This window comes from Prinia subflava, chromosome 1 (assembly GCF_021018805.1).
Source record: "Prinia subflava isolate CZ2003 ecotype Zambia chromosome 1, Cam_Psub_1.2, whole genome shotgun sequence".
Lineage (NCBI taxonomy): Eukaryota > Metazoa > Chordata > Aves > Passeriformes > Cisticolidae > Prinia > Prinia subflava.
Genome location: NC_086247.1, coordinates 6,754,552 through 6,778,577, shown reverse-complemented (window position 1 = coordinate 6,778,577; position 24,026 = coordinate 6,754,552). Strand labels below are relative to the sequence as shown.

The window sequence follows — 24,026 nt, the reverse complement described above, 5'->3', positions numbered from 1 at the left end:
ATGAAACAATTCTACATTATCTGATGTATCTACCGCTGTTATTTGGTGAATTAACTGAGGACTAATCGTTACTTAGATCTCTGCTATGATTAAATGTAAAGAAAAAAATCTATGCAGTTATTACTGCATGCAGTTAAATTCCTGTTGCATTAGCTGCATCCTTGGTCTGAGAACAAGAGATTTTAATCTCTGGTATTATGGGAAGCTTTAATCACATGTTTATTTACTGTTTGTGATCTAGGAAATGACATTGCTTCATATAGCTAAGCAGTGCAGAATGTAATCTAAGGATTAGGAAAAGGCAAATCTTCCTACCCATTTGACCTTGAAAATCTGATTGGATTTCCTGTGTGATCTGGCATGTTTTTTCCCTAATTATCTAAAGCTTGGTGGATGTGAATGATATTGCAAGAACTGTGCAGATATAGATAAAGTTCTAATGCTTAGCTGTATTTCCTGTTTATCTTAGATTTCAAGTTCAAAGAAATAAAAAGACTGGACTTGGTTAATACAAAACTAAAGTCTTTTACAGTAGTGATGAAGAGGCAGAAAGTCTTAAATAAGTTTGAGTAACATTAGACTATAACAGGAAAAAATTACTTAATCTTCCTTTTTACTGCTTTGGCAATGGGCTGTGGCTGTTTCTCAGTAATTTGTCTTTAAAACAAATGGAGAAGATTGTGATCCATTTTGATGAGAGCTGATTTGCAGCCTATTAAAGGGTTTCAGTAGCTTCTTCAAGCAAAAAGAAAGCTGTTTAAACAGTACAAGTAAAAGAATAAAGGGGTTTTGCTTAAAGTGTTCATTAAAGGGTGTAGATACTTGGGGTAGGAAAACTGATTTTTGGAGTAAATAATTTGTTTCTTTTAATAATTACTTTAGCAGCTTGAAGTTCAGTATCTATTAGAGCAAGAAGAGAATGGTCTTTTCATGGTTTTTATTAGCTCAAAGTAGTCCCATATTATGAGCATATTTAGCATTAATCACATTGCTGCAACCAAGTCCTTCAAATAACTAATTCAAATAAATTTTCGAAGCTAAAGTATTTAGGAAATACAATTAGGAATATATTGATCTCTTAAGGAATTTATGTAGCTCAGCTGAGGAATCTTACTGAGGTAGAACTCTGTGCTTAACTCTTCAAGTGCATTTTAAGTACATTTGAGGTGTCTGAAACAACTCATTTCCAGGTGTAATATTTCTTGGCAATTTCTAGGAAGTTCCTTAAACCACTGTTGATTCATAAATTGTGGTTCCACTTTCAGATGAAATGGGGATTGCAGTGTATGCCATGCAGTGCATTTGGGGATAACAACATATAACTCAACAAGAGAAAACAAATTTTTAGCTTTACCAGTTCATAAAAACTTGATGGGCTTTGATGTTGAAGGTACTTTTATTTTGTAGGTTTAGATTGTTCAGGAAAAAGTCCTTTACTGTAACAGTAATTACAGTGACTGAGAACTCGTAAAGGTCTTGTAGCAGGCTGGGATCAATTGAACTACCTGGGAGTCTTTGTGAACTGCTCTGTCACAAAAAAACCCAGCAAAATGCATTAATTGAATTTAATATTGAATGGAGTTGAACTCTGCTTTTCTGACTTTGACCTAATTTTAGTCCTAACATTTAAAATCAATACTAAATCACATCATATCAAATTTTGTTGCAACTTCATTTGCTTCAGCCATAACAAATGGATGCATTTTTATTACAATTCTAATAATCAGCATTTCATGGTGTAAAATATTGCTAAAGAACAGCAGATTTCTGATCAGTTTTAAGCTTTGAGTGTTTATACTAATATTATAATACCAACTAAATAATAATACCAACTAATACCAGCACCCTTAAAAACTAGTGTTGTGTTTTTACATGTAAAACAAAATCCTCTAAGTACCTAATCAGGTTTTTCAAGAAAAATCAAAGAGCTTTGTCACTACTGCCCTTGTTACATGAGAAAAGAGGGGGGTTAGATGTATATCTGTATTTGAATGCTATGATAGTATTATGCTTTTACACCTGAATGTGACATTTGGAAAACTTTGACTTCTGAAAGATACCAGTCACCTGATTTCTGAGTGGGGAAGTCACACCCTGTTAAATTTTAGTCTTAATTTCACCCGGAAATGAGTTCCAAATTAAACTGATCTAACTTTACATCTGTTTAATTGCCCATAATTCCCTAGTCTGTAATGTGGCATTTTGAAATTTCCATTTTTACTGGAATTTCAACTATTGAAATGTTCTTCAGTTGTTGTTAGTTGGTGGAATAATGGTGCCGGAGGCTTTTCTTTACTGAGCATGATGAAACAAAGGACATGCTGGAGCAAGGTTGCTTTGACAGAGCTCCTCCAGAATTTTTACATTGCTACAATCCATAGGAATCAAAAGCTTCATAGGGACTTGACAAGAAGTTTTGAAAGTACAGTTGTGGAATTCTTTTCCTTCAAGAAGCCTTCAGGTAGTCTGAGGCTGGTTTGACTTTCTTAGTTTTCAGCCACTGAACAGTATTGAATACATTGTTTATTTCTTGTTTTGTTTTAGTGAAACTTGCATGGAAGGTAAGTTTCAGTTATTAAGAAAGACTTTGACATTTTAATTTCTGTAGTGGTAAATGGAAATGGACTGGTGTTCAATTAAAAATCGTCTAATAATGTGTGGATTTTTTTTCCATAGTTAGAAATTTGTTGGTTTATTCTGTTTTTATGCTGGACCTAATTTCAAACTAGATTGTCTTTGAAAGTATACTAAAGGCTGATTTCTCCAATATTTTTGATTGGTTTCTTTGCGTTCAAGTTTTTATTACAGTCTCTTCTTGGCATAAAATCACATTCCCATTAAAGAAACTGCAAGGTCTTGATGAATGTTCCTAATTTCTAGTGGTCGAGTAGAGTAGAAGGGTGTTCCTTGTTGTGACAAATTAACAAGATACACGGAGGTACTTGTGGAGGCCAAGTGCTAAATTCCCACAGGAGATCTTCTGTGGCACTTCTGAAATGGGTTGGATTTTGGTGCGTGCTAACAACTTTAATGCTGCAGCCCCCCTATGCAAATACCTCAAGAAGTGCTTCACTTTGTCTCCCTGTGTATGGTCCTCATGAATCTTCTCTAATGAAATGAAATCTGCAGTTTTTCATTAGCACACGGGAGAGTCAATATTGGGAGAAAAGTATAATCAAGAGTCAGTTTTGTGTTTATCTCTGGAATGAATAGAGTCATGTAAGCCAGGGTCTGAACTTCTAAACCTCATTCCTAATAATGTCATTGTTGGTATAATGCTAATCTCAGATTTTTGGATATGATCTATGTGCCTCAGTTACATTCCTGAAATTCCAAAAGATTAACCTGACATTTTTCTTACGTGCACTGTAGAAAGCCACCATTACAACTGCATGCTTAATTTATAGAAGAGGAATAAAATTGTTGAATATTAAACTGTTATGTTTTTTAATTTAAACATGCTCAAAGGTATATAGGAGTAGTTTTCACTACTTGAGCCATTTAAAAAATGTATCCTAAGTGTTAAGTGAGTACAGTGTTTACAGTGCTAATTCAGGATGTTGATATAAACATGAATATAAAAAAAGGGAGACATGCTTTACCCTATTTGCCTTGTAAAACCATTTAGGTGCATTAATTACACAATATGATATTTTTATGCCATGCATGATTAGCTCTGAAATTCATTTATACTTAATTTGAAGATTCTCAGTTTTTAGATAGTTGCATTAAACTGAAAAAATAACTTTTTTTTTTGTTCACAGAAATTGAAAAATTCCAAAAAGGGGAAGGGAAGGAAGAAGAAAAGTATATTGATGTAGTCATCAATAAGAATATGAAGTTGGGACAAAAAGTTCTGATTCCAGTAAAACAATTCCCTAAGGTAAGCCAGATTTTCATATTTGATAAATTTAAGTTCTTAAAAAAGATATTTCATTAGTATATTAACTATTTTTAATGTAGTATTTAAAACTATTGCTATTCACTACTGTTACTGTTTTGCAATCTGTGCTGTAGGAGCTGTAAGGTAGAAGTGATTCTTGTTGGAATAAATGTGCAGAGAAGTGGTACTATTCACACAAAGTAGTATGTTGAGAGCAAAAAATTGAAACATATTTTTGGGATAACAGGATCCTCCTCTTCAGAATATTGAAGTTGAATTTTGAAATTGAATCTGATGCCAGGTTTTGAAGCTTTCTTATTGTAGCTGGAAGTGCCGCTTAAAATGTACCATTAAGGAACTAATTGTGTACATTTTCTTCTCATCCTCTTAAATTTCAGCCATTGTTATTCTTGAATGAATTATAGCTTGACTGCTAAATTATGCAGTCTGTTCTGCAGGGGTAGGGACTGTTTCATTAATATCTTTGCCCACCATGAATTCTTAACACTACTTTACTGCCAAGTATTATCCTGCACTAAAATATTGCTGCCTGGAAGCATTTATGCAACATTTAGTAGGCTGTGGAACTTTATTATTTTGGTGCTGCTTAAAATTTTAAGGTTAATGTTATGACAATCAGATTAGCATTTTTTTTTAATTTGTTTGCAGTGGCTTTTTCTTCCTGCTGGAAATTTCAAGGCTTTCTGTTCATGGAGGAAAAATATCACCATTCCTTCCTCCTTCTGTTTAGGAAAACTGTTTATAATTGGGTTTTTTTTCTGCACAGTATATTTTTTTTCTCACAGGCCTGTGCAGGGTAACTTGCAGGACTTTTTTGCTGCTTTTCAAAGTTTCATGAAATATTCCTTGAGTGAGTGCAAGGCTGCACATCATGTGGGAACCTCTTTGGAACTCTGACTTAAGTCGTCTTTATGACTAAATAGAGCTATATACAAGCATACAGAAAGATTGGAAGGTAAAATACAGGGAACCCCTGGCTCCACAGTCAGTGTTTGCAAACAGAATGTTTTTCTTCTAAATGTTGAGATGTAGATACTTGAGCTCAGGGGCAAGAAAGGCAATCTGGCTCTTAAAAGGGGAAATGTTGCCTTCTGAAAGATACTTCTGCTTCCTTATCTAGTGTGAACTTTCTTTATAGGATTAAACACTGAAATTATTCAGGATAGCTAGTAGGAAAGCCCTTGCCATATTTTGAATGGCAAGAGATGCTCTGCTGTTTGATCAGTACTTCTGACCTATAGAGACACTGAACTGGAATAAAACCTGGTGTGTGCTATGGAAAGAAGCCTGAACTTAGGTCCAGGCAGATCCAGGAGTGCAAAATAAAACAGTTGTGCAGAGCAGACATGTCATAGGAGTTCCTGCTAGGACTAGGACTGCTCACAGAAAGCGAAATGATGTTATCTCTATTCACATAATTTCCTCTTCTGACAGAGTGAATAAAATCCTAGATACTTAATAAGAATATTTTTACCACTGTATTTGGAGGATTAAGTTGTCTTAGAGATTTCCTCTTATTACATATAGATGGATGTTTGTTAAAGGTTGCTCATTAAAGATTCTGTCGAGTCAAAATGAACTAAAATTTCTCACTGTATAGGAGTAGTCTGGGAGGTGAGTATCAGTTCAAAATTATGATAGATACTCTTAATATCTCTGAAAAGCACCTGCCCTGAACTACAACCAGTCACTGCAATTTGGTATCACTTGGTATTAGAACCAGGCTTGTCGTTTTATTTCTGAGGTCTTATAAATTATGATACATTGTATGAAGTGACATACCTTCAACATGGCAAACTAAGAACCTTCTCCTGGCATACGGAGATACGGAGTTGTTCCAATCATCTTAGTGCCCCTGAGATGTCTGTAGAGTGCATGTGTTGGATATTTATCCATATTATCTGACTGGTGGCAGCCAAGGTGGTTTCACTAAGGACAAGTTGTGCCTGACGAAACTGGTGAACTCCTTGGACAGGACTGGTAGATAAGAGGGAAAAGCAAGTGATGTCATCCACGTGGATTTGTGCAAAGCATTTGACACTGTCCCATGTGTCACTCTTGTGTCTAAACTTCAGAGACATGGTCTTGATGGATGAACCACTTGGGGGATAAGGAATTGTGTGGATGATTGCACTCAGAGTTGTGGTCATTGGTTCAGCCATTGGTCCAAATGGTGACCCAAGATGAGGGGCATTCCTTGGGGGCTGGTATTGAGACCCGCACTATTTGACATCTTTGTTGGTGACATGGACAGTGACACTGAGTGCATCCTCTGCAAGTTCACTGACACCCAGCTGTGTGATGCAGTTGACACACACTGGAGGGACAGGATGGCATCCAGAGGGACCTTGAGAGATTGAAGAGGTGGGGCTGTGCAAAGCTCATGAAGTTCAGCAGAGCCAAGTGCAAGGTGATCCCTGTGGGTTGGGGCAATCCCAGACACAAATACATGCTGGGCAGAGAATGGATCAAGAGCAGCCCTGAGGAGAATGACTTGGGGTACTGGTGGAAGAGAAGCTCGCCATGATCCCAAAATGTGCTCTGGCAACCCTTAAACCAAAGGTCTCCTGGGCTGCATCCCAAGCCCTATGGGTAATGGGTGAGGGAGGGGATTCTGCCCCTCTGCTCTCCCCTGGTGAGACCCCACCTGCACTGCTGCATCAGCTCTGGGGTCCCCAGAGCTTAGGATGTGGGAATGATCTAGAGGAGATCATGAAGATGACTGGGGCTGGAGCACCTCTGCTAGGAAGATGGGATGAGAGAGTTGGGGAAGGCTTCAGGGAGACCTTTACAGCATCTTCCACTACCTGAAGGGGGCTTACAAGAGAGCTGGAGAGAGACTTCTTACCAGGGCATGGAGTGACTGGACAAGTAGGAATGACTTTAAATTGAAAGAGGAGAGATTTAGATTAGACAGTAGGAAGAAATTCTTCATTAAAAGAGCAGTGAGGCATCTGGTATAGATGCCCAGAGAAGGGGCATGGGGATGCTCCATCCCTGGAAATTTTCAAGGCCAGGCTGGATGGGTCTTTGAGCCACCTGATCGAGTGGAAGGTGTCCCTGCCCATAGCAAGGAGGTTGGAACTATGGAGATCTTTAGGGTCTCTTCCATCCTATACTTTTCTTTGATTTTCTTCTGTGGAACTTACCAAAAATATAGTGGTCCTTGTGAAAAGCTGAAATGGTGTTTCATGAAAATCCTCTATGCCTCTGCATTACTGTTCTCTGTCTATGTGTGCAGTTTCCTAGAGCATTTTACCCTAAATCCTTAATGGGGTTAAATAGATGAAAATGAAACTAACTACAAATATAAATGATTTTTGCCAACAGAAACTATTCCTTTGTTTATATTTGCCAGGGATGACTCTGGAAAAAGAAAGATACCTCTACTGTTTGTATATTGGTATTTGATTAAACTTATCCTAATATTTTGTTGTAAAAGAGGGCTGTGAACCAAAACAACCCATCAGTGCCCTGCCCCCAAGCAAGACAGCTTGCTAGACCTGAAACGTGTGTTACATTGCCTTTTCCTTCTTTAAAACTTCTCTGTAATTCTGACTGCTTGAATAAGTCATAATAGCCTCAACACAGGTCAGGCAGTCCAGGCTCTGATGAGATCAGCCTGGCATGGTAATGCTTGCTCACATTCCTGTCCTGTCAGATACACTCTCATGAGCCCATGGCTGGGTCCTGTGCAATTGCCTCTGACAGCCCTGGAAGGTGACAGGTTAAGTGCAGCAGCAACACTTTTAACTAAAGTGCAGAGCAGCTGGGTTTCCGTTGGAAAAGAATCTGCTAGACCTCACGTTCAAAAGTACCTATTGCACCTTTTTGAGCATCTTTGCTTACCATGAAAAACCATGGAATTTCTGGTCTTTGTTTAGTGCACAAATAGCTGAGTGTTCCTGGTGATGTGCTTAACTGGCCTCCTGCCTAAGAGCTCTTGGTTCTTTCTGTGATACTCTACAGTTATATACTTTAACTGGGAGCTTTTGTCTTACTCAACCCTTGGCAGTGTTCGTTAACATGCTTAATCTCATGCTGCAGATAGTTGGTCTAAATGGGGTTTTTTTCAGATCTGGACCTTGATAGAAGGTGATAGAATGACCAAGACAACCTGAATTTTGTCTGTGCTATGAAATAACTCAAGATGGTTAGCTCCATAAGTTATGTTCAGTTTCTCCTTGAGGCTGGTTGTGCATTTGAATAAATTTCCTTTTGTTATTAGGAAGGAATAACAGATTCCTGTAGAAAAATCCTTGATTTAATGTCTTTATATAGTGACAGGTAGTCTTACCTATTAAGATGAAATATTGTGGAAACTCCTCTATAGATAACAGGCCTAGTCACATATTTTCAAAATATGATTGTGCAGCATCTTAAGAGTTTTTTGGTTTGGTTCAGCTCTGCAGATGCCTTCTAGAGACCTTAAGTGCTGTGATACAGAAATTAATCTGAGGTATTTAGGTGAAGCTTGAATAAGCTTTGGTAATGCTGTCTGCAATCCTGTTGTAACTGGGACACATCTACTACAAGTAAGGATTAGAGAGGTTGGGCTTTTATGCAACCTTATAGGAAAAGGGCCAGCTCCTTGAGGTAGAAGAGATTTCTACATCAAGTTACCTGTAGATAGGAGTTCATGTGGGTGCTGGATGTCTAAACTGCAGGTAGTGGAATGACATCTTGTCAGCTTAGGACACTGAGGTTAGGGTGACTTGCTGTTTGATCAGCTGAATACCTCAACTGACTCTGAGTCGTGTGTGAAAATGTGACCCTTAAACCTGCATTTGTTTTGTTTCATGCTTGAAATAATCATCAAGCTTGCACAGACTTAAAGGCATAAAAGGTGAGCTGGCCACTCAAGGAAGGTCCTGATGTAGTTTTGTTGGTGGAGGGACTGTATGGATCTGTCCCCACCCTGCTGTGAGGAGCCATCACGTGTAAAAGGTGTTTTAGAGCTGTGTTGTGTACTTGTGAGGCAGGAAGGTGTTATCCCCCTCCCATACATTCAATGAATATACACTGTGAAGTACTCTCAGAACCCTGATTTTGCTTTGACAGTTTGCTGAACTTGGGTGTTCTGAATTAGCTGAAAAAAATAGCTTCCCTGGATGGTAAATGGAATCGTGATGGTTTTCCATGAGATGGATCAAAACTGAGGGGAATAATTATTTCAAGTTTGAGAGGCTACCATTTTAAAAATTGCTCATAGATATACACTTAAATACTGGGTAAATCTCAAAAGTTAAGAACAAATGGTCTGTTGTTCCCCAAAGTGATACTTGAAATATATTTTCTCAAAAGTTACTGACTTGTGGAACTGGTATCCATTTAAACCTTTTAGCTCAACTTTTAAAGTGAAAATACCTGTTTTAAAATGTCATTGTCATATACAATATATCTGCTGTTGTTATGTAAAGTCACGGAGAGATTAATATTTTAATCACATGACTAGTTAGAAAGCAATTTTTTTGTAATAGCTCAGCTCTAAGGATTTCTTAAAGTAGAAATGAGAAAATGTAGTTGCATAACCAGAAGTGATGTGGGGGAACAAGCATCAATTGTAATAGCAGGGATAACTTTTGAGCAACCTTATAGTAAAATTGACCAAGCTTTCTGCTATGAATAAATGCTTAAAGACCTATTACCATGTTACATGAAGGAGAGTAGTTTGTGGTGTAACATAGATGCCTGAAGAACTTACCTTTCTATAGAAACTTATCTTTCTGAGACAAATAGGAAAAACCTTAAAGTTTGCCTTGTTTCGGGTCAATTTAAGGTTAATTTAAATTAATTGCTCTGAATCTAAATTAACTTTATTTTTTTTTTCTAGTGACCCTGTCACAGAGAAACCATTGCAGAAAACTAATATGTCAAGAAAGCTTTCTTTGGCTTTAATAACAATGGAGTGCTTAAAGCTTTACAGGAAAGCATTTGGTCAAGCATTTATACTTTCACTAAATATTTTAAGCTGGATGAACCATTCTTAGCAGACTTGCCTTGGTTGGGGATAAACAAGGATTACTTTTTCTATTACATCCCCTTTTCTGTAATATATACATTTAAAAATGCTGTCACATTGGCATTAATGCCTTTTTTTTTTTGTTATAATTTGTATAGTAGATCAAATGGTTCTGAAGAGAATATCATGGTCTTTGTAACTGTGTTTCTCCAGAAATGTTTTCAGGGAATGGTTTCAAGCAGTGATGTAGTAAGGAATCAAATCTCTAAACAACTGTTCAAGTCGTCTTTTGATTTGGTGATTCTGAAGAAGTGGGTGCTATGCAGTGATGCCTATAATCTCCGTTGTATGATAACTGAAAAAAATATTTCTTAAAATGAGAATTTATTAAAATCTAAGAAAGGAAACCATTTTGGAGCAAAAACCTTATCTTTTTTGTTGTTGTTTCTATTGTGAAAGATGTTTTCTCTTTGAGATGTATTTTAAATTGGAGATTTTTTACAGACTTTAGGATAATCTGTAAAAGGGAAACATATACACTCTTTTAGTACAGTTAACCAGTATTTGCCAGCTAATGGACACCATGGTCAAGAGAAAATCCCACACCCCAGGAATTTGAAAAATACCTGTAGCACTGCATGCTGTATCTTAGCCACAAAGTCAACCAGAGGTGCAGGAGGATATGTTTTCAGTGATCACAGATTTTAGGAATAAAAACACCTCTCTAACTTCGCATCCTTTTGCTTAAACTATTGTATTATTGGATGATGTTTTGTTTAGAGGGTACCATTTATAAATAGCAGAATATTATTTGGTTAGAAGTGTAGCTGACATGCTAATTTTTCCCATTTTATCTAATTGTTTCCTCCTGTTAATCAGAATCTTGATATTGTTTTTGCAAAGATGCCTGTAATTTTGCTTGAGATACTGTATTTGCCAAATCCTTCAGTGCTGGTCTAGAAGCAAATTTGAGTTGGGGACTTTATCTCCTCTTTCATATGCCATTGTCCAAAGTTTACTGCTAATTACCTAATACATTAGAAGTTGTCTAAGTGCAGACACAATTCCTGATTTGACAAAGATTATCCAATGTAGAGGGACATAGTTGACTCTTGAAAGTTCATGTGTCCTGTAGAACTGAAAATTTCACCAGCTTGCACTGGAATACAGTGTAAGTGATTTAATGCAGTGTTAAGCTGAACCTGGTGAAGGTGAGGACTGGTTTTGGTATTTACAGCATTGGGAGGTGATTGTGCTGTATTGAGAGGGATGGGTAAAGAGGGGAGTCTGGCATGTCTGATTCTGATGCAGCACTAGTAAATGTGACTGTCTGACTCAGGCAGAGCTGTTCAGATACCTGTTTATTACTATTGAGTGTATCTAAGTCAGAGGCAGTTGATAAGCCTGAGTTCAATAATAAACCTGAATTTGTTCTTTGTTCTTGTGCCCTTGGGGCAAATAAACTTAATGTGGAACAACATGGGAAGCACCCATGCAACTTGTGTGTGAGCAATCTTGTGTATGAGCTAACCTGGATCTGCCAGGCTCACTTCTTTCTTAACACCAGCAGGTAAACGGGATTTGCTAATTTTGTTAGTAAAATTTGTTTTACTGTGTGCTGGATTTGTACCTTTAGGTTTGAGTCCTTCTACTGTTTGATTGAAAGCAGTATATAAGTAATAATAGTAACTTAGTGACTGATACTTTGAGTGTTTCTGTAGCTATGAAATATTTCAAAATAAACCCTTGCTCAGATGTTTCCAATTTGATGTAAAAGGGAGATAACCAATAGTTTGAACAAAATGCAGTACCTGTTCAAAGTAAATAATTTGTTTTCTTCTGAAAGGATTCCTTCAATATTATAAATGGGTTTTATTTATGAACTAATGAACTGAAGTGTTCCAAAGCCTTTTAGTTTTGTTATGTGGGAGCAAAAATGCTTTGTGACTGCGTTGTAAGCCATATTTTACTAACCTTTTGTGCAGTTAAGCTACTTAAAGGTACTGTGCTTTCGAATCAGCAGCATTTCAGACGTGCAACACAAGTTTCTTATGCTTCAGACACTTGTCAAATCAAATATTTGGAGCCTCGGTGCATAGAAAACATTAGTTCAGTGGCTCTCAGGGTACAGACAATACATTTTCATGTTCATTAAATGTGTCTAGAACATGTCATCTGTGCAGTACTTGTATAGCTTCTGTGATGTCTGACTTTGGCACTAGAGATTTCATGGTTTTTAAAAGATGACAACTTTTGGAGGTATTAAAGTTGGTAGGTCAAGTTTTAGATTTACACAACATTAAACTACTTGGTTTTAACTAAAAGAATGCAGCTGCATTAAAGAGAAAGTGTTTATTTTGTCCCCAGTAGCTTAAAAGGCTATTATAACTAGATATAAGTAATCTTAAGTAATGCTTGAAAAACCGAGGTGGTATTCCACTACATGAAAGCTTTACTTTAAGCTTAACTATGAGCTTCCTTTAAGGAAACTCCTGAAAAGGAGCAATGGACTTCTGGAAGTTCAAATTTGTTACAAATTGTTTTAATTCGTTTGCTTTCCTTAGTTATACCTTCAGAAACAACAAAATCAGAAGCCTGAGTTATAAGAAATTCTCTAGAGAACATCTATGCCTTCAGATGTTCAACCTTCTGTTGAAATAATGATTGTAAATTAAATTTCACAGGACTCTGTCAGTGGCCCTGAGTCCTGAATATTCTCAGCAATGGAAATTTCTACCTGTATTTGTTCAATCTTTCTGATTAATATTTTCCTTGACTGTTTCTTAGGACTTAAATGAAAAAAATGGACAACTCTAATTAAAAAAAAAAAAATACAGAAATTCCCTGAGAATTTGTCAATGTGACCTGATAATTTCAGAAAAGACTGGTTTATGCATGGCCTTAAATTTAATAGGTTCTGTGGGCTATAGTAATCCATAAGCCATTTTCTCAATAGTATTATGTCAGGTCTACATTAGGAATTGAACTTGCAACCAGAAAGGGGAATAAACTCATATTTTCAAGTTTAGTTGACCTTTATTGCTTGCTTTCTATTTTTGTCTAAAGCTGAAAGAAATGAACTGGAGCTGTAGACTTTCTGCATTGTAGTGTGAGTGCAGCTGGGCCTTTGTTCCATCAGCACTTCCAGTGTAGCAGCAAGAGACTTGGGACTGCCATTGCCCCATTCTTAAGTCCTTTCAAATAATTCCAGATGAACAGGGAGATCAGTGCAGCCCATTTTGTCTTGTCAGTGATGTGGTGGTAGAAGGACAAGCAAAGAACTTATGACCTCTTTCATAAATTTGAGGCCACAAAGCTTAAGCCTGTTTGCTGTTCAGCATCACTATATTTTATTTCTGCCTAAAATGATCTTGTTAACATGATTGTGTCACTTCAGCTGTTGAGTACCTCAACCTTCTTATCTATTGTAAGCAGTTTCCCATCATGGTTTATCGGTGGGAGTGGGGGTAACACCTTCTTTAACCTTCCTTTTCTGGTTGGGACACCTGGAGAAGCCCTTTCTGTCAGTCTTTGTGTCCTTTGCCAGATTCGGTTTCAGCTTTATTTGGGCCTTCCTCACCCCTGTTCTACATGACCAGCCTTCATCTCTGTATTCTTCCCAGGTCACCTGTCTTAACTTCCACTGTCTGTGCATTTGTTTCTTGCCTTTTACTTTGACCAGCCTGTCAAAGAGACCTGCTGGTCTCTTGTCTGAATTCTTGCTGCTGGGAATCGCTAGCTCTTGTGTTCAATGGGAGACTTCCTTAAAGATCAGCCAGCTCTGTTCCACTCCCTCATCCCTGAGGGCATTCTCTCAGGGGATCCCACTGGCTAGCTCCCAAAAGAGCTGGAAGTCTGCTTTCCTGAAGTTCTGGAGCCCAGCTTTACTCCTGATCTATATCCAGTGCATGATCACTGCCTCCTATCTTGATGTCTCCAATGAGCTCATTTGCGTTGGTGACTAACAGTTCCAGTAACGCCTCCCCTCTGGTAGCTCTGTTACCTGGGTCAGGAAGTTATCCCATGCGTTCCAGGAGTCTCCAGAGTTGCCTGCAACTCACCTTGCCACTCTTCCAGCAGATTTTGGGGTGGTTGGAGTCCCTCAGCAGGACAAAAGGACAAAAGCCCTTGGGCATGATGCCTCCTGTTACCTGGAGCAAGATTGCTTTGTCAACAGGCTCCTCTTGATCTGGCAGCCTGTAGTGGATATCAAGTTGTCCTTGAGTTCAGATACTTCTGTGTTGCTGGAGTCACTGACATTCTATTAATTGTACTGTATGATTGTACTTAATGTTATTTAATTTATGATCTAATCACTTGCACCTATGACCAAAAGTTGTTTCAGCAAAATACCCTTTTAATTTACTCATTGCTCATTAATTTACCATTAAAAATCTAACAAGGTTAATGTATTGGGTTTTTTGTTTTCTTACAGTTCAACTTCGTGGGAAAACTTTTGGGTCCACGTGGTAATTCTCTAAAGCGTTTACAAGAAGAAACACTTACAAAAATGTCTATTTTGGGAAAAGGCTCCATGAGGGACAAGACAAAGGTAAGGCTTGAGTATGTCAGTGGAGATTTTTAACTTACCTTAAATTTCTGCGGAGGGGAACAAACCTTGTAAAGAAAATTAGAAAAAAAAAAAGCACAGGAGATCCTCATATTGATTATTGGTTAATGTCTCTCTTTGGCCAGTCAAGCCAAGCAGCGGGCAGACCAAGCCAATAGATGCCAAGTAAATGGAAGATGGAGAATTTTATGGAAGCTAAACTGCTCTCAGAGAGGGATACTGGAATGGGAACAAGTTCTGGATTTTGTGTTGGTCTTCATAGGAAACAAAAAAACCCCTGAAATGCTTAATGTGTTCCACAGGTTGTGAGGTGTAACCAGTGAGTGAGTGAGCTAATTTTCATTTGTGTGCGGTTATAAGGGTTTTAGTGTGTAGTGTTTTCATAGACTCACAGAATATCCTGAGTTATAAGGTACCTGCATGGATCATCCAAGTCCAGCTTCTGGCCATACAAGGAATGGAGAAAGTAATGGAAGCACTGCCAAGTCATGTTACAGAATTAAAATAAAATACAATAGTGGAAGTGAACTTAGCAGAAAAAGCACAGAGTGGCTTAAAAAGTTTGGTTATGGGATTGATCTTAAAAAAAACAAACCCCTGGGTTGAAATTGTTTTCTTAAAAGTGCTGATTGAAATACTTTTTTACTAGGTCCTACACAGAAAATTGTGACTCTTCTATTGCTTATTGCTGTTTTCAGGCAACTTTATTGATAAACACAGAATGGAAGTTTCTTAGCACTCTATTTTTGCACAAACTAACTGCACAGTGATTTTTTTCTCTTTAGGAGAAAAGGACAGGGAATGTGTGGTGCAAGTATATACTAAAAACCAGTATATAGGGAACTCAACTAGCTCCCAGTGCTAATGGCTCGTTTTGAGTAATTGTGCCTATGTATTTAACAGAGAAGCAGTTCCTACTAAAACCAAATATTTGAGCTGTGATGCTTATATTAAGTTACTTTCTATTTTTAAGATCTCTTATTTGTATTGACAAAATAATGATTTTGCTGATGGAGTCTAATCATGCTGACTGACCTCTTAATATTCTTGCACAGGGTGCTCTGACAGCGATTTAGACTGATTTTTTTTTTTTTAATATCTTTATAGCTAAACACAAATCACGTTGATAAGACTGTTATACATGAGAAGTAGAAATGGATTGTTACATATAAACCTCAACCTGTAATTAGGGGTGTGCAGGGGAGGAGATTTCAGCTATCAGTGAACTTACAATTTTAGTAATCTAAGTGGTGAAGTGCTTACCTGGTGCTTGTCAAATACAGGAAGTTGCAGGGCAGGGTTAGTTTTTTAGACAGCAGAACTGCTAATTATTTGATATAATGTTACCTGGTAAAGCAATGAAATTATTTCTAGTGCGAGTTTCATCCCTTGGACCTGTCAAGTAGACGTGTGCAAGGGTCAGCCTGAGAAATGCAAGTGCTGCCCTTTTGGTCTGTGAATATTTTGCAGTATTTGAGAACTGAGCTCTGCTTCACTTCATTGAACTCAGCTTTGCAGTCATTGAAGTGGGGTGGGTGAAGGAAGATGAAAGAAGAGCTTCTGAACTCTTTTTGCTAATGTTCTCTCCCTCATCTCATATGCTGTTAGCTTTATGTCCAAATAGCAGAGTTCTGTGAAGGATGCACTCATTGGATAAAAACTTCAGTGGGAACAGAAAATAAGTATCAAAGCAGCATAGTAATACTGTGATTGAAATAATATTGGTAAAAGAAGCTTGCTCTTGTGGAATATTGGATCAAACCTGCTTTCTGTAGACTTTACTTTCAAGAAAAGTGTCTTCATGAAACTGGTGCACCTGGGAAAACTCTTGGAAGCATTCCTCCTTGTGCTACAGTTCCTGCATGTGAGCAGGATCTGTTGGCTCTCACTTCATGGGTTACTTTTTCAGTTGCAGACATCTGAACATGAGTGAAAGTGTCTGCAGATTCCTCTAGAGAAACTTCGACACTTGCACAACAGTGTTTCAAACAAGAATTTGTAAAACCAATGCTTTTCTTATCTCCTAGGAGGAAGAGTTGAGAAAAAGTGGAGAGGCCAAGTATTTCCACCTAAATGATGACCTACATGTTTTAATTGAAGTGTTTGCTCCACCTGCAGAAGCATATGCCAGAATGGGACATGCATTGGAAGAAATCAAGAAGTTCCTCATCCCTGTTAGTATTTTTTTTTTTAATGAGAATTCTGGTAGTATTGAGTGAGAAATGTTATCTCTAAAACTGAGTAAGCTGGTGAAGGTGTCCCTGCCCATTGCAGGGGGTTGGAATTAGATGATGTTTAAGGTCCCTTCCAGCCCAACCTGTTCTATGAGTCTGAACAGTGTACAGTATTGATCAGGTCATGTTTCCTAATTCCATTTGTGAAAGAAATTGATTGTCAAGTACTTTGCATTTTGATACAGGCAGTTACTGGGTGAATCCGTAACTGTCCATGCAAATCTAATGAGCTGACCTACAGTAAAAGAGAAACTTCTTGCTTATTAGCCATATGCAAAGTATCACAGACTACAAATAATTGTAAAAATCTGTTAAATTTGTGCCTTTCCTGGTTTTTTGGTACACATGAAGCATCAATTCTGTTAAGGAATTAAAACATTTGAAGCTGTAGTATTTCTCTCACCTGTAATCCTGGTTTAGTGTTGAGAATCAATACAGGTTTATCTTGTATCTTTATTTTTACCATAGTACTGATACATGAGCCCTCCTTTTTTTAGGTGTATACTTCAGCTTGCATTGTATGGATGTATAAAATGACATCTGGTTTTCAGTACAATTTTGTACTCCAGGTTTGGAATATGTCTAGGTAATGGGTTTCTAATGTCCTCTGTAACTTCATCTGCTCCTCATGTAAGAACCAATCTTACTTCTTTGCAATATTAAACTGCTTGAAAAAGCCCGGCCTCTCTTCGGAAGCACTCGCTGGAGCACTTGAGGTGGTGTTTCTGTGTGTGAAGTTCCCATCTGTTTTAGCTCTTGAGTGAACATTTCTTCAGTCTTTATTTGGTGATCAAAGGAATAGTATAGAAAGCAAAGCATCTTCAAGGTGCATTGACTTATTTTATTTTCTGCTGAAAATGTTACCCAAGTGTTAGTCTTTATTTGTGTCAGATCTGGGAAGTGTGGGGATGTGGCTAAGGAAAGTTTCCTGAACATGTATTGTGAGTGACAGGAGCTTGTAAATGGCTGAGTGGAGCCAGCATGGCTGTCTGGGGGACCAGTTGGAGATGTCTCTTGTACTGCTTGGTGCTGATGACTTAACAGTGCTCCTGTATGTATTTTGGAAGTTACAGGTTGTACCAAACCTAGTCCACATCTGTGAAACCACATAGAGAGTAGCTGGGCACCAGAATAGGCTCCCCAGGGAAATGGTCACAGCACTAAGCCTTACAGAGTTCAAGAGATGGACAGTACTCCCAGGCACATGGTCGGATTTTAGGGCTGTCCTCCTTTGCAGGGCCAGGATTTGGACTTAAATGATCCCTGTGGTTCCCTTCCAACTCAAGGTACTTCATGAAACTAAGTCTCCAGGTGACTGGAGCTGTGTGCTCCTTGAGTTTTGTTTCTTCTGACCTGTTTTTCTCTGAGTGAATTGCCCCAATACTCTACTGTGGTATGAACCAAAGCATGATAAATGGTAGTTGTCAGGAGGTTCAGTAGGAATATGTCCTGATGTGAAATAACCCTAATGTAGATGCACTTTTTGAACAGTTGAAAAACAAAGATGTCCTGGGCATTATGTTCTCATCTTATAGAAACTTGAGCATCACATTGTACATTTGTCTGCAGATTACAAATTGCTTTTTCTTGATGCATATGCAAAGAGGTGGAATGAGCATACCACTGTTCCAGCATCCTAACTGATCAGAAAGGAGATACTCAACAGAATATTTGTAGGAATGCTGGGCTGTCGTAATGTCCAAGGTTACTCTATTTACATGATTCATGATTTAGTGGTGTGGAGAGGTAGAGAATTAAGTTCTTAGCTATTCTAGACAGCATACAGCTGCATTTTTTTAGCTAGGAATATGTTCCATTTGATAAATGTTTCTTGCGTGTACTGGAAGAAAGGATATGTCTGATCTCCATGCCCCCTCCATCAGAGGTCTTATTTTTCTTCATTGAGCTTGATTTCCCTAATGTTGCTACAAATGAAGTAAGCTTATCAAAACCTGGTCATTAGTGTGTTAAGCCAGTAGAATTACAGACTGATAATGAGCAATTCCATTGACTGGTTGATTATACACTTTTCCATCTTTATTTTTGATCATTGCATCTTTATTACACTGAGCTGAACTGATGCTACATAATCTTTCCTGAACTGTGGGATCAAGCCAACACTGTCTTAATTTCCCTTTGGCTTTTCAAATGTAAGCTTATCAGAATTGCCCTAAATGCCTTAATCTCTTTTGCCTGCCCTCCCTTGCAGCAGCCACTGAAGGAATAAGGAGAAGCTTTTTCTTTTCTAGAACTGTTTGGTTCACTGCTGCCAAATGCAACTTGGTTTTTATTTTCTCCAAGGTCTTGTTGTATCCTTCTTAAGAAATTACCTGTTTTATTTCAGGAATGATGTCTTGATATGAGTACATATGATCATGATCATAATTTACATTCTCCTTAAATATAAGGAGAGGGTCACTATGACTTCCTACAGTTTTAGATGCTAGACACAATTTATGAATATGGTTATTGTTCATCTTTCAGATCAGAGCTGAACATAACATGACATTTGGTGCTAGAATGCAGAATACAGAATATCCTTGTGGTAGCTGACTATAGCAAAAATGCCTCAGCCTCTCTTATTGGATCTTCAGATCCATGGGCAAGAATTCTTGCATTGAAGTTTACCCTCAAGCAGCTGCAGTGGTGTAATTTCATTTAAACTATTGGCATTACTCAACCCAAAATATAAAACTGTTTTCCAAGGGTATTTTTGGCTGTGCATAAGTTGCCTTGAGTCTTAGCTTTCTCCTGCAGTTCGAATTGTGGTTTCTGATTTAAGTATATTCTTTTATCTTGCTTTAAATTAGCCAGTCCCTGTATTCTGGCCCTGACTCTTTGTTCAGCACTCTTTTTCAAGTATTAGATTGGTGGGTGTTGTGCTTTATTCTGGTTATCTCAGAATTACTTCTGTCAGGTCAAAAAGCCAGGTACTTTCAACCTCACCTGCCCCTGATTGCTGAATTACACCAGGGCTTTGAGGCCAGGCTGGATGGGGCCCTGAGCAACCTGGTCTGGTGGAAGGTGTCCCTGCCTATGGCTGGAGAGTTGGAACAAGATGATCTTTAAGGCCCTTTCCATCCCAAACCATCCCATCCCATCCCTGTGATCCTATGGTTATGGCAGTTTTTGCCATGAGAACTTAGTCTGTTTTGCATAATTTTTTGAGTAGTGGCAGTCATTTGTCTTGTGACAGATACAGCACTAATTATGCTTTGGTGTTGATTACCAGAGTTTCTTGTTTTCCTTGTCTTTAGAGCAAAGTATAGAAATGTCTTTGAGAGATCAATCTATACTATTAATATGACAATGTGAGCAGAATTCACAACCTTTTCCTGAAGCCTGTCCTACCTTCTACATATTTGGTTTGTAAGATGTGGTGAAGAAATAGCTTTTAATGGCGTTTTGAAGAGCTTGGTGGCCTTTGGAAGCTCTCACAGACTTTTCCTTAAGTAAGCTGGCAAGTAACTGTAAGGTGTAAAAACAGTGGCTGGAAACCTGATAATTATTGATTGCTCACTGTCAGGGTAAAGATCCACTTGGGTGCTTTGCAAAGCTGCAAAGGGTTTTTTAGGGATCTGTCCTAACACGATATAAATAAATAGCTTTGTTAATAGTTTGAGAGACAAATAAGGTCTTAAGCTAAAACGATCCCAAGAAGAGCTGCTGCCAATGTGTTGATCTGGCTGGGTGAAATTTATAGATAAAATTAAGGTTTAGTTAGATCATGTAAGTGTGGGGACTTTGGGGTGAAAACCTCTTGCATGGATCTTGATGTAAATGCACTCCATGGTTGAATAAGACTGTAGTCAGGATAGGCAATTTATTCATAAAATAAGAGTACACCTGCTCAGTTGAAATTCAGCAGCAGCATTTGATTGAAATTCAAGTGCTGCCACTGCCTAAGCTGTTCAGAGGAGGGATGCAGTCTAAAGGGTTTCCATGTCCATCTTCTAGGTGAGGAGAAAAATATTGTCTGCTTAATTTGACTTGAAGTGTGCTGTTTCCAGCAGCGAGTATTCATAAATTGACCATCTGCTACTTTTAATTGAGGAATCCATTTCAGAGTCTAATGGATTAACACTGCAGCTTATCGTGGCTGCCTTGTACTGCTCCTTCACTCTGCATCCTCCTGCCGCCTCTGGCGTATGTGATAAGGGCCATGTTTTCTGTTCTGTGCTGTGCACAGTGGAGCCCTTTGCTGTGACCTAAGGCTGCTGCTATGGCTGGTAATGTGCTGCAGGAAAGTGAGAAAGCATCAGGGAGAAAAGGGACCCAACACAAAGTGGCAACCCGAGCACGTCTTTGCTAAGGAATTAAATTAATTGAGTATAAAATTATCAAAGGTATTTTTCCCGGGGCCTAGTTCTGAAAAAGATGTTTTGTGAAGAAATTATGAAGGGTGTCTGATACAGGCTGTCAGAACTTTGATATTGTACATTAGTGGTACAGTTTCTTGGCATTTTATGTCAAGGTGGAAGTTTTGTTCTATACAGGGCATAGAATTTTGCATTTGTAGCCAGTTCTGGTCCGGCAACAAATAAAAATACAAAGTGGGTTTCTGTACAGCAGCTGGCCAGAATAGTGTTCAGTTTCCTGTTTGTAGTCTACTCCCTGTGATGGATTGGTTATGTATTGGGTCCTGGCCATTTAATAATGGAATCTATTTATCAAAAGCTTCAATTATGCCATTTGAAACAGTTATTTCAGTCTTCTAGACTTTTTCCATATTAGCTGGCTGGTTTCTGCTGCTAAATAGAGGATGATCTCAGGTGGGCAGTTGGCAGTTAAATTTCAGAACCTCTTTAAGGCACTTTGGACAAAATGCAGTTATGGTGCTTCTTTTAACACCAGTAACTTTCTTCAGCAATGGCATATAAAGAACAACTTTTTTTGTGTCCATTTATAGAAGTCTAGGAGAAGCAGAATGTTATAGGGATAATTGAGAGATTTGAATTTGTGGAAGTTTTAATCTCCTTTCAATGCAGGGTTATGTTTCAAAGTCTGTAAGACTGCCTGACAATCTTTTGGTCCCTGTCTAGTGAATGAATGTAATAAACTCAGATTTGCAGTGAGATTCAGATTCTTTTTGTCATTGAATTGTAAAATGGATAGTGTTAGAACAAACCTTTCTTCTTGAAATGGGAGGATTTGCAGAAGAGCTGTTGTATCAGAAGTATCCCTTTGTTCCTGTGGGAGCACCTATTAGTATTTTGATACTTGGTGCTGCATTCTGCTTGGCTCACTTTAAGTGGAGGAGAAATTACAGAAAAATACTTACATCTCAAGAGTTCAGTACTGGGTCTGTTTTATTTCTGTGTGCTCTGCTTGTTTCGGAGGTTGACTCAAGGTCCCTGAAAACTGTGCATGAGAAGTACCATATTAATTCTGTGTGTGAAAACCTGAGCTTTCTTTTTGCTAGACCTTGAGAGTAGAGGATTTGTGCAGCCAGAAATAAGCTATCTGTCCTTGGCATTTTTTACCATTGCTTATTACAGAATTTAATTTTTTCAGCTCCTCTTATTATGTAACAGTGCATGTGTGTATTGAATTAATTCCTGTGTTTACTCTGTAACTCCTGACTTTAAAAGTGTGAATTCCTAATCTATTCCTTTGTTTTCATGTGCTATTCTCAAGTGTATTTATTCTCTACTCTTTTGAAACTTTCTCTCTCCTCTTTTTCCTGTTTTTAACACACAGTCATTCTACAGCTGGAACTACAAACTGGATCTCAGTTCAAAATATGGGATCTTGATGTCTGTTTTCTGGTTTCCTCCTATCTCTGCAGCAATTTAACATTGCCATTTTAATTGGTAAAGCTACATAAAAATATATGCAAAGGGAAAGAAAAACATGCCTGAGCAAAAATGGCAGTTATGTAGAATTCTTAAATAATGTTTGGGCTGAATATTATTCCTATCTTATTATGCATATTAAACTTTTTCAGTGGAATGTTCAACATTTTAAGAGGAAACTTTCAGGAGCAATGTTTGCTGAAAGTGGTGGGCAAGCAATTTGATTCTTTTTCTCACTCTGCCTCCCCTTGTTTTAGGACTACAACGATGAAATTAGACAGGCACAGCTTCAAGAATTAACATATTTAAATGGTGGCTCCGAAACTGCAGAAGTTCCAGTTGTCCGTGGAAAAGCATCGATTCGAGCAAGAGGAGTACCTGTTCCTGCTTTGTCCAGGTACGTGGAGTTTCATTTGGATGTACCTATTTCAAGCTTTTCCCTTCAAACACAATCTCTCCCCCAAGGTAAATACATAAGATACCCAAAAGAAGAGGAAAAGGTTGGAGAAACAACCTTCATTTATTGATGGAAGTTTAGTTCATTTGAACTGAATTAACAATGAACTTGTGGAATTTGAATGCTGCCTTTGTAAAGAAGCAGTGCACAGCATAGAAGATGTTCAATCTTCTGTGAGCAACTTCATTTCTAGCCTTGAGTTTCTCCTTAGGTGTAGCCTGTGTTTGGGCCCTGTGGAGTTCACAGCAGTAAATCAGTCTTACCTTGATTGACTTGAATTTCAGGCAGTATCTCCAACTTACACAGTATGCTTTTCTTTTTTTATGGTATTGCTAAGTTTTCATAGTCATGATGAAATGATACAGAAGTGCTCTGGAGGTAGAATTTGGATTTTCATGTCTGAGTGGCACTTACTTTGTGAGAAGTGGCTTTTGTTTGATCTGGGAGTAGGCAAAGTCTACTGCTTTTGCTGTTTTTCTTTGTCACAGGAGATGTTTTATTTTTACTCTAGCGTCTCCCATCTTCATTGCAGTACTGAGATGAGTTTCAACTCCTTCAAGTTCTGAAGTGTGAAAACAAAACCTAAATAAAGCTCATAACTGTTTATGTTACAATGTACAGGGATTGTGGCTGCAGTACCTAAGTGTGACTGTTAACTCTGGTAATCTTTTCTTCTCTTTTGTGTACAGTTCTTGTTAATGCAACTTGAAACTTGCATTTCTGAATGCAAGTTGTAGACTAATTTCTAGTTTCAATGCATTTTTCATAAACTTATTTCTGAATAATACCCTGAAGCATTTTACCTCAGATGATAAAACATGTTAGAAGAAGCATCACTAAGGAAATATTCCTTTTATATAGATCTGCTTAGTTAAATGTATCTTGACAATAATTCAAATGAAATGCAGAGTGAATCTTACTTTAAAGAAATCATTCTTACTGTGGGTTGTGTCCTGGGAGAAAAAAAAATACTTTCAATCATCAAATTCTTGTTCTTGAATTTTGTCGTTTTGTGTAAATATATATTATTCTGCTCATATTCTGCACATATTCTGCTTTTTTTGATTTTAATGTTCTGAATAGTGTTAATTATACACCAAGGTT

At 37.9% G+C, this 24,026-nt stretch overlaps 1 protein-coding gene across 1 annotated transcript in view; it reads left to right on the top strand.

Moving 5' to 3' along the window:
* Positions 1–24,026, top strand: part of KHDRBS3 (KH RNA binding domain containing, signal transduction associated 3) — an 87,452-nt gene that overhangs the window by 22,817 nt on the left and 40,609 nt on the right. Inside the window, exons 2-5 of the mRNA XM_063408704.1 lie at positions 3,765–3,883; positions 14,302–14,418; positions 16,464–16,610; positions 22,723–22,862. Coding sequence (XP_063264774.1) covers positions 3,765–3,883; positions 14,302–14,418; positions 16,464–16,610; positions 22,723–22,862 — 523 coding nt within the window. The remainder of the gene's footprint in view (positions 1–3,764; positions 3,884–14,301; positions 14,419–16,463; positions 16,611–22,722; positions 22,863–24,026) is intronic.